The 14,847-nt window shown below is 38.1% G+C and overlaps 1 protein-coding gene across 6 annotated transcripts in view; it reads right to left on the bottom strand.

Moving 5' to 3' along the window:
- Positions 1-14,847, bottom strand: part of PIKFYVE (phosphoinositide kinase, FYVE-type zinc finger containing) — an 86,019-nt gene that overhangs the window by 9,357 nt on the left and 61,815 nt on the right. For all 6 annotated transcript variants that reach the window (XM_053215707.1, XM_053215703.1, XM_053215705.1 and 3 more), the window contains 10 exons: positions 14,712-14,820; positions 14,447-14,601; positions 12,789-12,879; positions 9,765-9,825; positions 8,499-8,636; positions 7,314-7,434; positions 5,286-5,381; positions 3,518-3,601; positions 2,347-2,444; positions 444-608 (listed from right to left, as the gene is read on the bottom strand). In XM_053215707.1, coding sequence (XP_053071682.1) covers positions 444-608; positions 2,347-2,444; positions 3,518-3,601; positions 5,286-5,381; positions 7,314-7,434; positions 8,499-8,636; positions 9,765-9,825; positions 12,789-12,879; positions 14,447-14,601; positions 14,712-14,820 — 1,118 coding nt within the window. The remainder of the gene's footprint in view (positions 1-443; positions 609-2,346; positions 2,445-3,517; positions 3,602-5,285; positions 5,382-7,313; positions 7,435-8,498; positions 8,637-9,764; positions 9,826-12,788; positions 12,880-14,446; positions 14,602-14,711; positions 14,821-14,847) is intronic.

Genomic DNA, 14,847 nt, shown 5'->3' with positions numbered 1-14,847 from the left:
CTATGTCTGGTCTAATCTCATATCCAAACACAATCAAGCAGACATATTTTAAAATATCAAAATGAAGGCAGACATCAATGCCCTCAACCCTATAGAGACTGGAAAAGAAAGGAAATGTCTAAGGGGGTAGTGGAGTGAAAACATTTGAATAGATACTGTGACTTACATGTTTTACGTGTGTAATGTCACTCAGTCCTAGTAAGCCTCAGAAGACATTGCTTTTGCCACCTTACAGGTATGGAAACTAAGGATTTCTGATTCTACCACACAGTAAGTGACAGCAATAACATCTGGCCTCTATCAGCACCATGCTTTTTCCACTCTGCCATACTGAGGCATGAGAAGACAGCGAATGTCTGAGTTTCAGCAGTAAGAATTAACTACTTAAGGCTAGAAAGAACACAAGCAGCTAAAATAAGCTCATTTGGTTTCCTTTAACACACCTTGAGACTCAGCACCTTGATTCTCCGTCCCCTCCTTGCCCGTCTGCCCAACCTGGTAGTAAGCACTGTCTGCTCCACGTAAGGTCTCTCTTTTCTGGGAAGAGAGATCAGGGCTTTTCCCTGCTGTCCCTCGGAAGAAGGACAGCATTCCAGAAGTCTTTTTGGCTAAAAATAAAAGGTAACATATTCAGTACAGGTCACTACAGGTGAAAAGAAAAAAACGATTTTCAACTCATTCCTTTCTTAGCAAGAACCCATTACACGAAGGTAATAACATTATTCCATATGTTTTATGGGTTTGGGGGGGAGGTGGTTAGTCAAGCACGTTTATTATCAGAAACATAAAAGAAGAGCAATGTTCAGGTAGCTATATATCAAAATGAGAAATTCTACAGAAAAACAGAATTCAGAGTTAAAGGTAATATCTCTGTACCATTTGTGTTCCTATATTTTAACACAGCAAAATATAAGATTTTTTCAGCATTTTTCAGAAATTAGTATAAGATGGCCAAAGCTTACATACCTTTTTTTAATGTATTTACTTGGGGTGGGGGGAGAGGAAGAGACAGCGAGGGAGAAATAGAAATAGAGAATCCCACGCAGGCTCTGCACCATCAGTACAGATCCCAGAGGCGGGGGGCGGGGAGGGAGGGCAGGGGCTCAATCCCACCAACCATGAGATCATGATCTGAGCCAAAATCAAGAGTTGGACATTCAACCGACTGAGCCACCCAGGCGCCCTAGCTCACTCTGTAATTTTATTCCTAGTTTTGAATTTGGTATATACATATATATCATCTATGTATCATGTCTGAGCTTAGCATATATGATTCTAATCTTGTTCAATTTACCATCTATAAAATCCACATAAAATGTCATTCATAAAGTGCTTATTAGTTTAGGGTGGCAGACCCCATTTTGGCCTCCTTAATATCCAAGCCCACCTTGTTCCTTGCTGAAAGAACTGCAATTCTGGTTGGGGTGGCAATGTGGAGAACCCCAGAAAACGAATCACGATTTGTATAAGCAACCAGGACAGTGCTGTTGTTCCTTCCAGGAAGGGGTGGTCACAAGACTCCTCACTAGCCAATGAGACTGCAGGGGAAGCCTCTGTATTCCTCATCACAGGAAACAGCTGCAGCTTATACCTACTTCCCTTCTCTCTGCCTTAAATGGAGACATGAACTGGAACATTCTGATCATGAGGAAAATTTAAGAGAATCATAAAGAAACTACCCCCTCTACCGTCATGACAATGCTGACTAACTGAACCAATGCCAGCAACTGCCTGCCTCCGGATGTTGCTTTTTTAGAAAAATAAACTGTTATTTGGTTAAGCCCAAGTAGTCACTTGAGTCTTCTGCTATTTGTAGTGAATAGATTCCTGACAAAGCCAAAGAGATCCATGCTCAAATCCCACCTTCCAGCTACTTCTGTAATCTTGAGCAAGGTACTTAAGTTTAACTTTCTGAAAACTGAGGATATATACAATAATTCTTAGTAGTTATTATGGGGATTAAAGGACATGACACATGAAAAGTTCTTTTCACAATGCTAACAATACTGTAAAAACTTTTTTAAATTTCAAAACACAAAAGTTTAAGTTTTTTAAAGCCACTCTTAGCTTGTATACTTCAAACTGAAAACTCTAAGGCAGATTCTGCTTCTTTTTGCAGAGACCTATGAGTTTCTAGAAGTTTCAAATCCAATAATCAGGTAAAGATCAAACAAAAGCAAAGTATGTATAAAAGAGGGCATACAAAAATTTATTAACGCATATAATACTGTAAAGACCAGAAGTAATAAATTCTTGCCAGATGCTATTTCTTATTTAATGTTTTCTTTTTCAAACCATAATTATAAATAAAACTAATAATAACTACTCCTCTATGTATAATCTTACTTGGCTGTGGTTCTGCTTCTGCTGTACGGTTTGTCTGTCCTCCGCTGACCTCAGGTAATCTAATAGGGCTGCTGCTCTTTGGTCGGCTGTCCAAAGTACTGAAGAAAAAAAAAAAAAAAAGGAAAAGTTAGATTCATACTACTCACATAGAAAATGGTTCCTACATTAATTGACTCCCCACCTAACCCCACCCACAGTATCCAAAATTCAATTCATAAGTCATACAAACACAGGTTATAACACAGAAGAAAGATCTTCCTCTGAAGCAAAATGTTGTAACTATGAAAGTATACAGAAAATATATGACAGCAGAGCCTTTTATAATACTTTCCCCAAGTCCATTAGAGCTATATTAGCACCTGTAAGTCAAACAATTACAGAAAATACCAATTTCGTATTTCTCAGTCTAGTTACCACATTAATAAATCAGATCAAATTGTGTCACATTAGTGAAAGTCAAAAACCTATTTCAATAAGAAAATAATGAGCCTACGACAATTTCTGTCTACATGTGCAAAATAACGAATATACTAAAAGAACCAGTTTGGGGGGGGGGGTTTGTTTTTGAACTATTAGAACGTTTAATTATTATTGAAAATTCACAAGTAGTTTAAATTACAAAGTAAAGCAGTGGGTTACTAATTTCACAAGTTACTATTATTTAAATAAAAACAATAAGGAGAATTTTAAATGCTGAAAGTTTAAATCTGCAATATACACTGAACGTCTATGGCCATGATCAGAAAACTACTATCCAAAAGCACCGCTGAAGGCCTTTTGCTATCCTTGAATTTTGTTCTGTTAATTGTTGCCTAAAGTTTGAATGCCACTGTTGGTATCCTAGAAACTTTCATGCTGATAATCTATTACAATAAAATTGAAGTATGAGCATTTAAAAAATGATGACATAGGGGCGCCTGAGCGCTTCGGTTGGTTAAGCCTCTGATTTCAGCTCAGGTCACGATCTCACACTTCGTGAGTTCAAGCCCCATGTCGGGCTCCGTGCTGACACCTCAGAGCCTGCAGCCTGCCTCTGATTCTGTGTCTTCCTCTCTCTCTGCCCCTTCCCCACTCGCATTCTGTCTCTCAAAATAAACTTAATAAAAATAAAAAACTAAAAAAATGATGACATATAGCCAAATTAAATAAATTCTACTCAATCACAGATTACCTATTTGTTGGAAGCCCTTCTTCGGCACTGTTCCGCTGAGTCGCTTTGGATAATTCCTCTAAGGCATTTCGGTATTCTTTACAACTTAGGGTAGAAATAGGTTGCAACATGTTGAACATTAAACTTCTCTTCAAAATAAATCATATACTTTAGAATAAGCTCTGCATTACAGAAATACAATCGTTTTGTGTACCCATAACTAAACATGTTTGAGTCAACTAACAAAAGTTATCAAGTAGAAGCTTCATGAAGAAGGTCATCTTCACAGATAATACTGCAAAATACAAACCAACACACCAACCAGTATCAATATCCTAAACGGTGATTGTGAAAGCCTTTGTATTAATATTTAGACCAAATATCTTCAGGAATACAACAGGTAATTTAAAGTATAAAACTTCAGACTTTAGTGTAACTGTGAAAAGGGACGTGAGAATGTTTTTCTACTTAGAGGTACTAAACTTGAAGAAAAAAAATTCAACTCTTAGACTAGCAGTCTGGGAGCCCTGATTTAGACAGATGTCAGGGAACAAGATAAGCATGTATTATTTTTCCAAGACATTAGAAGAAAGTGACTTCTACTAGTATACTCCATTCCTAACAGTACAATAGGAATTTTTTATTTAGTTGGCTTTCTTACCTTTCTATCTATTAATGTAGCAAGACTAAGCAATAAAGTAAGAAGCAAATACTAACTTCATAAAGGCCAAAAGGCAAAACAAAACAAAAAAAATTGTCATATGGAATCTCCTAAAGGAAAGAAATTCCTCATTACCCAAACGTGTGAACTCTAATAAATGCTAAGGCATATAAATCTACCTTGTTTACTTCTACATATCCAATACCTAGTATACCACATCTTATAGACATTTAAGTATTTGTTGAATAAGCAGCCTTCTTGTAAATAATATATAAAAAGAAAATTTTAAATTTCAGTGCCTTCCAACAGAAAAAAAATTTTTAATTAAACATCTTAGATTATACTTAAACTAAGTTCTGTCACTACCAAGATATTGTCTGTGCTGTCTTTTTAGGGGCGCCTGGGTGGCTCAACGGGTTAAGTGTCTGACTTCGGCTCAGGTCATGATCTCCCAGCTCTGTGCTGACAGCCCAGAGCCTAGAGCCTGTTTTGAATTCTCTCTCTCTCTCTCTGCCCCTCCCCACCTTGTGCTCCGTCTCTCCCTCTCTCTCTCTCTCAGAGATAAGTAAACATTAAAAACATTATAAATAAATTAAATTAAATTAAATTAAAAGTGCTGTCTTTTTAGACAGAAGATATAAATACTTTTATAGAGGAATGCTTGTTTAAAACACATGATAACTGTGGGCATGTAAGTGGGTTAAGGCATAGGAACGGCATTACTCTAGTAAGGAAACTACCTGCTACGTGTGGGAAGCAAGAAGGAAATTGAGAGCACAAAAAGGAACTCAGACGACATAAGACATTCTAGTGTATCAGTAAGTAAATGTAAGGAAGGAATACACAGTAGAACAGAGAATGTTTAGAGGATATAAAGGTGAGTAAATAACTTGCCTAGTCAATTTACTAAGTAGAAGCTTGCTTAAGAATCACCCTGTTATTATCTGGGTACAGAATACACTTTCATACACAAAGAGAACAAGCTATTGTGCCCTAAGAATATGTATTTTTGTTTATATTTAACCATTCTTCCCTACTCTCTATAAAAGAACTCAACAATAAGATGGTTAGTAAATATACATAAAATATAAAGATCTAATCACAGGTGAAAAGTCCCATGAATAATACCTGAGAGCAAAAGCAATGATGGAGCTGGGCTCCTTCTCACAAACAGCAATGGGTACCCGTTCGTGTTCATACATTAAGTAGTGTTTATCTGGATCACTGTTCAAAATTTTCAAATAAAGAAGAACAAAATTAGCATAAAATCATCTACACAAACCACTAACACATTATAAGTAAATCTCATGACAATTTTAAGTTAGGTAAATACTGCATAATTACAAGAATATAACTAAATAAGCCAAAATGTATGTAGAATTTAACCAAACAGCCAAGGAAAATGTTATCAACAGAAAGTTTTTAAAGGTAATTGGAAATTGTCAGATCGGTTTTCAAATCGGAGGGTTCCGGAATAGTTACTCTATACAACGCTTTCCACGTTTCCAAGAGGAAATAATATAACACAGTTTCTACAAGACTTTTTGTTCAGGCTTATAGTAGAACAAAATCTTTCACACTTCTGCTATCCATTATAAATACTTTTTGAGATGAACACAGCTCCAAGTCTAGTAGTAGTCCAACAAGAAATAATTTAACACAGCCATTCTCCTATTTATCATATGGAAACTCAATGGTGTGACTCCATTTTAACCCAAATCTTGATCCCCTGACCTCCACCCTAAAGCTCCTAGGGAGGCATTCATTTATTCGTGTTAACAGCTATTTGCTGTGCCAGAAACACAATATTAAGAAAAACTATTACTGGGGCGCCTCGGTGGCTCCGTCGGTTAAGCCTCTGACTTCAGCTCACATCATGATCTCGCGGTTCGTGAGTTCAAGCCCCGTGTCAGACTCTGTGCTGACAGCTCGGAGCCTGGAGCCTGTTTCAGATTCTGTGTCTCCCTCTCTCTCTCTGCCTCTCTCCCACTCACGTTCTGTCTCTGTCTCTCAAAAAGATAAATAAATGTTAAAAAAAAAAAAAAATTAAAAAAAAAGAAAAGAAAAACCATTACTAAGCACCTAACATGAACAAGATGTGAAAGCATCAAATAATCCTGCAAATAAATACAATCACTATCTGTGGTAAGCGCCACGAGGGAATCATGAGAGCATGTAACAAGGAGACCTAATCTGGCTGAGGCAGGGAGCTAGTGGGGACAGTCTAAAGTTTCCCTGAAAAAGAATTCAGAGTAATGACAAAAGAAGAAAGTGAGGTCATGGGCAAAGGTCATACAATAGAAGGAACAACAACCTAGTCAAGAAACTAAGTCAAGTCTGAAGTAGAGAAAACAGGGACTTTCACAGACTGTAGTGTAAATCTCTACTTGTCTCCTCCCTGAGACGGTGAGCTCCCAAGAGCAGTGATTTTCCTTATTAATCTTGTTCTACATCCTGGGGCACGAGAACTGGCACTCAGTACATTTAAATATTGACTAATAAATTAATACAAAGTTAAGAACAAAGGTCTTATGAACAAATGTCCACCTTTTGGATGCACTTGCAGCAGCATAAAGGAGCAGCATCTGATGGCTACACAGATCAACCAGTGGGGAAAAAACTCACAGCCAAACTGTTTTCTTTCCTACTCAGTGAGCCCAGTACAAACAAGATCACATGAAAACTTGTACAGGTCATTGTAATTCATTGACCGAAAAGTACCATGTCCCAGAAAGTTGTAAGTCAGTACTGTCATCTTCATACACAACCAGCAGTATGTTTTTATGACTATGGGATCAATAGATGTAGCAGTACGTCTTTAATATAGACAGATAGATAGATATAGATAGATATAATATTTATATATAGGTATAAACAATTATTTTCAGAACTAGTAATCTTAAGCATTAAGCAACATTAATGTTTTTCTCACCCATTCATCTACTATATGATGATGGTTGCTATATAATAATTCTATAAATTACATTATACCAAAAGACACTTCTTTTACTATGATGGAAATGTAATTTGAGAAGTATGCATAATGTTAAATAAATATATTTAAATACATAAAGAATAAATATTTGGAACAAGGTGTTTAAAAGTAAGTGAAAACAAAACCACCCAACAACAGCCACTGACTTTTATAGTACTTACAATGGAAATGGAATAGGGTTGTAGCTATTTCCTGGAAGCAAATTTGCAAAGATGGCTTTCATGGTTGATTTTTCCTTCACCTGGCTGTCTGTGGATCCCAGCAAATGCCCATCAAACACATCTAGGATAAAAAATATTCTACTTATAAGTTAATATTCAGAACAAGTAAAAAACAGTATAAAGTATCAACATTATTTCTTGCCAGTTTTGGAATACAGACATGTATTCACACCATAATTACCAATTATGGTACAAAATGTCTGATCTAGGAATAAGGACTCTTTGGGGATGAAAGAGGAAACAACAGTGAAGCATACATAGCACTGACTCCAAAGATCACACTGTTTTACATTTCACCCTCTCTGAAATTGGAACCATCCCATAATTGATGCTTTATCATTGCAGGGGCCGGGCAGCAGCCATGATGAAATTACTGCCTGAGCATTCGTGAACGTAGCCACAGCTCTTCTTATTATCACTTCAACTCAGTTATATGCACTGTGGCTGTGACATCAGAGTTTAACTGCAGTTTAAAAGTTATTTTGGGGGCACCTGGGTGGTTCGGTCAGTTAAGCGTCCTACTCTTGATTTCAGCTCAAGTCATGATCTCAAGTTCACAGGCCACGAGGCCTGAATTGGGCTCTGCGCTCACAGCATGCAGCCTGCTTGGGCTTCTCTTCTCTTCTCTCTCTCTCTCTCTCTCTTCTCCTCCCCCAGTCGCACACTTGTTCTCTCTCTCTCTGAAAATAAGTGAACTTTTAAAAAAATTAAAAACTAAAAGTTATTTTTAAAGTTTACACTACTTAAGTAGTTACTGCTTTGAACAGAAAGCAAGGAAAGAGAGAAACGAGGCATAAATTTGCCATTAGTGAAATAAACAGTTGTTGTGGGAGAAATGGCTGCAATTTCTCCTATTTTCTTACAAGGCAAAAACCATGTGCTTTGTGGGACTCAAGAAAGTAATATTCCCAGAAAACAGATGAAGCAGAATAACATTCTGCTCCTTAGATATTCCTATGTCAAGGAGCGCCAACTGAAGAAGTGATACGGTAAAAAGCTGGAACTAAAATAGCACTTCCAGGAAAGATAAAACGTACAAACTCTAAGAGATAAGAAAGCGTCGTATCAAAGCATTCACAGTGTTCTCTTTCAGATGAAGTACAGTAAAAATGACTTCAACTGTACCTTCGGAACTGCTGGCTGTATCGAGCTCAGGGGGTGCTCCCGCCAGCTGCTCGGGCAGGGCTTCCGGGGGGGTAGGCAGCTGCAGATGCGCCGAGCTGGCGGGGCTCTGGCTGGACAGGGTGGTCAGGAAGCGGTCCTCTAAAGAAAAACAGACTTCAGTGAGTCATTCAAAAACGCTGAGCCCATGTCTACCTAATAGGAATATTTTTTAAATGCCAACTCATATTTCTGCCTCCTAAACCAAAGAATTTTAGCTTCCTAAAAATGACTTAGGCCATTTTAGCACACATTTTACAAATAGATACAGGGAATCGCTTCTCGGCCTTTTGGCTAAGATCAAGTGTAGAAATAGATATAGGGGCGCCTGGGTGGCTCAGTCGGTTAAGCCTCCAACTCTTGGTTTTGGCTCAGGTCATGATCCCGTGGGTCTGTGGGTTCAAGCCCTGCATCAGGCTCTGCGCTGACAGTGCAGAACCTGCTTGGGATTCTCTCTCCCTTTCTCTGCCCCTCCTCTGCTCATGCTCTCTCTCTCTCTCTCTCAAAATAAATAAATTTAAAAAAAAAATTTTTTTTAATAGACATAGCTACAAATATCCAAACAGGTTACATGAGTTGACCTCAGTCAGCTCTTAGTGACAGCACTGTGGCTGGCCACCCAAGTCTGATTCCTATCAATATTCTTTACGACTAGACCATAACTGGTTACCTAAATCTCAGTTCATTCAACTTAATAGGGAATAAAATCAAGACACCATTGGAAGAAAAAAATCACGTGCTCATTCTCAGGGGGAAAGTTTACTGAATCATAATAGAAAAATATCAAGAATTATGAGTTGAGCTCACATTCCACAAAGACGATCCAAGGTAATGTCCCTACAAATTTTCTAGGATGGCACCAAGTTATTCAACGAAATACTGTGAAAGACAGCTTAGGTCTAGAAAAAGATTTTAGTGACATGAAAACAGAAATTAAACTTTCTAATATTTTTGCAGTGAAACCTGCTGACTTGGGAACAAGCAAAACAAAAATTCAATTTCTTTCTTTTCTTTGCTCTTCCCCTAACAGATTGTGTTATTTCTACCTCCTCATTGATCTTCTTGCTATATACTCTAAGATACACTGACAGTGCTATAATACAGGAAAGGAGAAAAAAGTCTGTAACAACTGCATCAGAAAATCTTCTCAAAATTAGCCATGGAAACAACTTCTAGACTAAGGAATCTCTTTAAATCCAGTGGCAAGTGATTACAGAGTCAAGGACCCACCTTTTTCTCCATTTTGAAGTCCTGGAGAAATATTTCGTGGAGCCGCATCCATTGCACTTATCTGCAGAGAAGTAAATACCTTACTCTTAAGGAAACATTAAAATCACATTTTTAAAATTTTCTAACCTTAAGCCTCTTTTTTTGTCTAATTTCTTTTTTTTTTTTTATTAATTTATTTATTTTAAGAGAGAAAGAGAAAGAGCACAAGGGGAGGGGGCAGAGAAAGAGGCAGAGAATCCCAACCATGCTCCATACCACCAGCACAGAGCCTGATGCAGGGCTCAAACCCACGAACCATGAGATTGTGACCTGAGCCAAAACCAAGAATCAGATACTTACTTACGAGGGTCAGATGCTTAACCAACTGAGCCACCAAGCGCCCCTTATCTTAAACCTCTTAAGAATTAAGATACTCAGCTTTTGTTTATGTGAGCTATAGCTTTTGATTTTTACCTTATTAGAAATGAAAACTGGGACACCTGGGTGGCTCATTCGATTAAGGATCTGACTCCTGCTTTCAGCTCAGGTCATGATCTCACAGTTTGTGAGTTTGAGCCCTGAATCGGGCTCTTTGCTGACAGTATGGAATCTACTTGGAATTCTCTCTCTCCCTCTCTCTCTCTCTGACCCTCCCTTGCTCTCTCTCTCTCCCTCTCTCTCGAAATAAATAAATAAATAAAACTTTTTTAAAAAAATTAAAACGGAGAAAGTTTTAGAATATACATTTATTAGTTCATTTTAAAAATAATAAACCCTTACATGTTAATGTAAACATTTAATTAAAAAATACCTATCAAAAAATTGGTAAAAATGGCATTGTTTGACACTTTTACAAATACTTTAATGTCTAGCAGACAGCTAGATATTATCTCTGGCTTCTGCACTTCATCTATTGAGCTATATTATCATGACTGAAAAATATAAAGAAAATCTAGCCTCACACAGATACATAATTGAAAAAGGGAAATCTTGCAGAGGCCATGGAAGGAACTTAAACCCTCAGGAGTCCTTTAACTACACTCTGTGAACAGTGCTCTAAACAGTGGCTCACTTCCTAGCATTAAAGCATCTAAGAACTACTTAGGATTACCCATTAAATTTAGTAATCTTTTATTTTCCACTGGACTTACTCAAGTCCCATTACACATAGGTGAAATATATTTAGAATCACTATAAATCCTGTGTACAATTTGTTTACAAAGTCATTTCTTAGATGGCTATTTAGAACATTCTTAGATTTGCTCACCATTCCAGAGAGACCCCCGGCCACCCTATATAAAATAACCCACCACCACCCACTCCCTTAGCAATACTCTCCATCTCCCTTATTTTTTTCTTCGTAGCCTTTTTTCCATTTTTTTAAAAAGCTTATTGTCCACTGGTTTATCATCAGTCTCCTCCTAATCAGACAAATGTTCCACAAGGATAGTAACTACGGCCTTTGTTCATAGCTATACGTCTTGAACCTAGAATAGTGCCTAAGGTATTCAAAAACTAGTTATCAAGTGAAAATACAGGCAGTGCTACAGACTTTCAAATCAACTTTCAAGTCTTCAAAAAGATGATCATCTACTAAATGATTTTGTATTTTTAATTCTGCATGTACATATTATAATCAAAGGTCTTACACAACTAGCTTTGCAGTTTCTTCTGTGGGCAAATGGGAAGGCCATTAACAGTCTGTGTTAGCCATTAATAGCCCCAGATTACTTCGCAAATACTAATACACAAACCATCTTCAGTAACCCTCACTCTTACTCTCACCTAACTTTAAGGGAAAGTAATTCCTACACAGCTATGAGACAAAAAGGAAGAATTCATTTATGTATTTCTAAACAACACACAGATCTAAGGCACTTGAATTTATCATTCCATGAAAATACTTCTCTACAGATATTATTACACACTTGTACAAAAAAAAAAAGTTCTTTCAAAGTCCCTCATCGTATTATTAAGTCCTTATACTATACTAACATTAGTAGCTTATCTGAAAATATGGTTACTTAGTATGATAGGCAGAATTCTAAGATGGCCCCGGAGAATCCTGCCCCCCCCCACCATACACATCCCCCATCCACTGTTATTCACACACTAATCTAAATACTGCTGTGAAGGGATTTTGCAGATGTAGTCAAGGTCCCAAATCGGTTAACCTTCAAATGGGGAAAGATTATCCAGGCAGTGATCTGATCACACAAGTCCTTTCAAATCTGTATCTAAAGGTCAGAGAAGAGGAACTAAGGAATCTGAAGCATGAGGATTCCATGCATTGTTGAAGGTGTGAAGATGAAAGAGGGCTCACGGCAAGGAAAGCAAGCAGCCTCTAGGAGTTGAGAATGGGCTCTGGTCAACTGCCAGCAGCAAAAGTGAGACCTCAGTCCTAAAACAACTAGGAACTAAATTTTACCAACAGCCTGGATGACCCTGGAAGATGACCCTGAGCCTCAGATAACGGCCCTGAACCAAATCTTGTCTGGAGCTATGTGAGACTGAGCAGAGATCCCAGCCACACCGTGCCAGACTCCTGACCTCCATGAAGATAAATTTGTGTTTTAGGCCACAAAGTTTGTGGTCATTTGTTATTAACAAGAGAAAACTAATACAGTTAGGAAAAGCCAATGAAATCAATGTGCAAAACTACCCCTCATGAAAAACTTCCCACTTAAGCACAGAAATAAAGAACACACAAAACTACATATTAAAATAAATTAGGACTCTATTATACACTCAGGACGTCCAAAATCTCTCCTTTAGAGACCTACTGCAACCATGATGCTCTCTCCAGTGAAGCCCATAGACAGTAGCTTTTGACAAATGTTTGAAATGAACGAATTATAACAATTTTATTTCAAGCAAGATAAAAAAATTCATCCAGGTCATGTCTCTTGGAAACCTCACAACTGCAAAATGAAAAACTATTTAGTATTATTAAATCTACGTATTAAATTACTACTTGTGAGCGTCTTAAATGAAATTAACTATAATATTTATATCAATGGAAGACCAAAGACTACATTTCATTACCTTGCTTTCTTCCCCCTGTCTCAGTCTTCCAGGACTTGGAGGAACTGAAGGTCGCTTTCTACCCTTTTCCTGCTGGAAAAGGTCCTGCAATCTATAATTAAAGGGGTTGGGGGGAAGAGAATAGTTTGTTTCTAATATCCTGAATAACATTTACAAATTTTGTGAAACCAAAACAATTAGATTTCCTACTTTGACTGCAATAGATATGAAAATTATGTATAACTAAGTTTCTGGTTTTTTTCTAATCAACTAATCAAGAGCTATTAGTGATAGGACTATAGTTATAAAAGAACAGCAAGTTATTATAAGAAACAACATAATGTAACCAAAACACACTAGCTTGAGTGACCAACAGACCTGAGCTCCAAACCAGCTCTGATAATTAGTGACTACACAACTTGGGTAAATGCCTTGGTCTCTTAGAGATACTGTTTCCCCCTCTGTAAAATGGAAACAGTATATACACACTGCAGGATTCACAAGACCAAAAAAAGATTAAACGTCCACCTAGTGCCTTACTTATTGCTTAGCATAATGCAAGTGCTCAATAAATAAATGCTATAATAATCCAACTCGACTTTTAAATAAGCATTAAAGGGAAATATCTCCCCAAATAAACATTTAAATAAAGGTATAAATAATAACATACTTGAGGGGCACTTGGGTGGCTCAGTCGGTTAAGCGTCCGACCGGCTCAGGTCATGATCTCACAGTCCGTGGGTTTGAGACCCACGTCAGGCTCCGTACTGACAGCCTAGAGCCTGGAGCCTGCTTCGGATTCTCTCTCCCTCTCTCTCTGCCTCTCCCCTCTTTGTGCTCTCTCTCTCTCAAAAATAAATAAAGAAACATTAAAAAAGAAAAATAATAACTTGGGGCGCCTGGGTGGCTCAGTTGGTTAAGCAGCCAACTTCGGCTCAGGTCATGATCTCGCGGTCCGTGAGTTCGAGCCCTGCATCGGGCTCTGTGCTGACAGCTTGGAGCCCGAAGCCTGTTTCGGATTCTGTGTCTCCCTCTCTCTGACCCTCCCCCGTTCATGCTCTGTCTCTCTCTGTCTCAAAAATAAATAAACGTTAAAAAATAAATAAATAAATAACATACTTGAAAGTCCTGGCCTAAAAACCAATAATCACTCCATGGAATACTAATTCAGTTACATCACATGCAATAAGCACACACACTCCTCAGTATCTGAAACAGCACTGAAAGCTGCTCTCATCTTTGTTTCTTTATCTTTACAAACTACCTAAAGATAAGCATATATATTTTTTAAATTTTTTTTAACATTTATTCATATTTGAGAGATAGAGAGCATGAGGGGGGGAAGGGCAGAGAGAGAGGGAGACACAGAATCCGAAGCAGGCTCCAGGCTCTGGGTTGTCAGCACAGAGCCTGACCTGATGAGGGGCCTGAGCTCACGAACCGCGAGATCATGACCTAAGCCAAAGTCGGACACTTAACCAACTGAGCCACCCAGGTGCCCCATGACTAGCATATATATTTTAAATAGTGAAGGGGGGTGGTGACAGAAAAACAAAACCTTCTACAACTTGAGAGCAAAATGTAACATCCCTTATTAATAAAGGCCTTTACATTAAAAACATCACGGCAGAGCAAATTTTGCACAAACATTAAAGAAGCCCCAGGCGCGCAAAGCATACCTGTTGTTCCAAGCCTGAAGCACTTCACACAGACTCTGCTTCTTGGCAATGAGGGACTCGAAGATAGACTGCAGCTGCTGTGGGGCGTCCGCGGAGGAGGACATGAGCCTGGCTTGCATCTTCTCCACCCAGTTCTTGAACTCGCCTTCCTCCATCTACACGGAACAGAAACAATTCGGGCAGGTGAGGACACACACCCCCAAAAGAAACTTCTGATTAACAGTTAACAGTTAACCTTTGAGTTTCTGTCAGAGAAACGAATTACCTCTTTTTGTGCAAAGATATCTTCCATTTTTTCCTCTCTTGTTTTGCTAAACGTATCGGTTTTCAAAGATGCAAGTCTTTCATCAACAGCAAGATATACCTGTGAAACTCTGATAAAAACACGGATGTTAAACACT

The sequence above is a fragment of the Acinonyx jubatus genome, chromosome C1 (assembly GCF_027475565.1).
Source record: "Acinonyx jubatus isolate Ajub_Pintada_27869175 chromosome C1, VMU_Ajub_asm_v1.0, whole genome shotgun sequence".
Taxonomy (NCBI): Eukaryota; Metazoa; Chordata; class Mammalia; order Carnivora; family Felidae; genus Acinonyx; species Acinonyx jubatus.
Note: the sequence above shows the minus strand (reverse complement) of the source record. Positions and strands in the feature narration are given on the sequence as shown.